The sequence below is a fragment of the Morone saxatilis genome, unplaced genomic scaffold (assembly GCF_004916995.1).
Source record: "Morone saxatilis isolate NCDOM2014 unplaced genomic scaffold, NCSU_SB_2.0 Contig24, whole genome shotgun sequence".
NCBI lineage: Eukaryota > Metazoa > Chordata > Actinopteri > Moronidae > Morone > Morone saxatilis.
Window position 1 is genome coordinate 26,160,817 of NW_023339807.1, and position 1,710 is coordinate 26,162,526.

A 1,710-nucleotide genomic window follows, 5' to 3' on the forward strand; every position below is an offset into this window, starting at 1 on the left:
ATTTCTTGGGAGACAGGAAGTGGTTGTTGGGCATTAAACTCTACCGGCGTCCTTCGAGCACCGACTGAACAACTGAAAGTATTTGAATCCTTTGGATGATTTTCACTCGCACACATTCGCCTGCGGAGGTCTAAATAAGGTCGTTAAAGTAAAGCGAGGTGAAGAGTATAAACCTGATAACTGAGCCGCTGCAGCGCCCTGTCCTCACGTGTTGGACAGGAAGTGTGATCAGTAACGATCAGTGGAGGACTGATGGTCTGTTCCTTTGTAGGTGAACTGGTGACGTCCAGTCAGCGGGACAATGAAGCAACAACAGGAAGCTGAACACAAAGCGCTCGACCTCCGCAACCCTACAGCAGCCAGACCGGCTCAGACCGGCTCTGAGTGACGGAGCTGCACCTCATCAACTGTTTACGCTCCGTTACTGTTCCTGTTTAATGTGAAACACAGTGAACTTATCACAATGTTTAAATAACCTGATGGTGTGTGATCTATAACGTATGTCACCACAACAACCTAAATAAAGACTTTTATTAGTTTGCTATTGTTTCTGATCCCATATCAGTGTTCAGTCTATAAACGGTTGGAGGTAGTTAGCACTGTGGTCCAGCAGAGGGCGCTCCACTGTCAGCCTGACTCCGGCCCTGTTCACCACCAATATGTTGTTCACTATAAAAACCGAGGACAGTGGAAAGCAAAGTCGTCCTGAGCGGATCATCGCGACACAAAAGCACCTGAGAGACCTGTGGCCTTTCAGTTTGATGGTTTTTCATTTATTCTGAATGATAAATAAGTTTGTGTTCAGACTCTGAGAAACCGTATTTCGGCTCCATTAGACGGTGAAGTGCTGTTTGTACAAGAGAAACGAAGAGATCGATGTTCATTAGGGACTAAAAGGTGCTGCTAGGTGGATTAAATGATAAAGTCAATCTGCTCTGGTTCTCTGGTTTCATTTTGTGAATGATTAACCGATCTGTTCCCGCCTCCGGTCTTTATGCTGAGCGTCCGCTGACACCAGAGTGCAGTCTGTCAGTGTAACTCAGAGAAACAGAAGAATGAGAGTGGATCCTTACCAGGCTGGACCAGCAGGTGATGCCCACCCGGGTGTGCAGGGTGGTGGAGAGGAGGATGAGGAGCAGCAGGGTGAAGAGGAAGGCCGTGCAGCTGACAAACTCGAAGAAGTAGAGGGCGGAGCAGCTGACGCAGCTGAGGACGACCTCCTCCAGGATGAAGGCGGCGAAGGACAGCAGCTGACGGAGACACAGCAGATCACCGTCACAGATCAAACTACTGAATATAAAACCTTTATTTAACTTATTTTATTAACGACAGAGATTTTCTACTGTAAGAAACAATAAAAACTCTTGAGTACGCCCGCAGCCCGACAAACAAAAAACAACAGAAGTATAATAAATAAAAACAGTTCATACGGTTTTATTTATTGAGGTAAAATCTTTAATGACAGAGTGGCACTGAGGAATCTTTATGGTACAATCAATACCAACAAGAGCAAACCTCGGGGTTATGACTGGGCTATTAAAGTGCACTGTACTTTATTACTCCGCTCTCAGCAGCCGGTGGAGCTGCTGCCCCACTGAGTCAACAGGAAGAGGAAGGAGCCGGCTGGAGACGCACCCCCCGTACAGGGACACTAATGGTACGACCCAGAGTAACACAGCAGTTTATACTGTTAATGATTATAGATTATTG

The 1,710-nt window shown here is 46.5% G+C and overlaps 2 protein-coding genes across 2 annotated transcripts in view; one reads left to right on the forward strand and one right to left on the reverse strand.

Annotated features, from left to right (window-relative positions):
* Positions 1 to 1,710, forward strand: part of LOC118336472 — a 744,338-nt gene that overhangs the window by 246,975 nt on the left and 495,653 nt on the right. The gene's annotated exons all lie outside the window — the stretch shown is intronic.
* cmtm6 (CKLF-like MARVEL transmembrane domain containing 6) overlaps positions 983 to 1,710 on the reverse strand; it is a 6,585-nt gene continuing 5,857 nt past the window's right edge. The window contains exon 3 of the mRNA XM_035673166.1: positions 983 to 1,250. Within this exon, the coding sequence (XP_035529059.1) occupies positions 993 to 1,250 (258 nt within the window). The 3' untranslated portion in view covers positions 983 to 992. The remainder of the gene's footprint in view (positions 1,251 to 1,710) is intronic.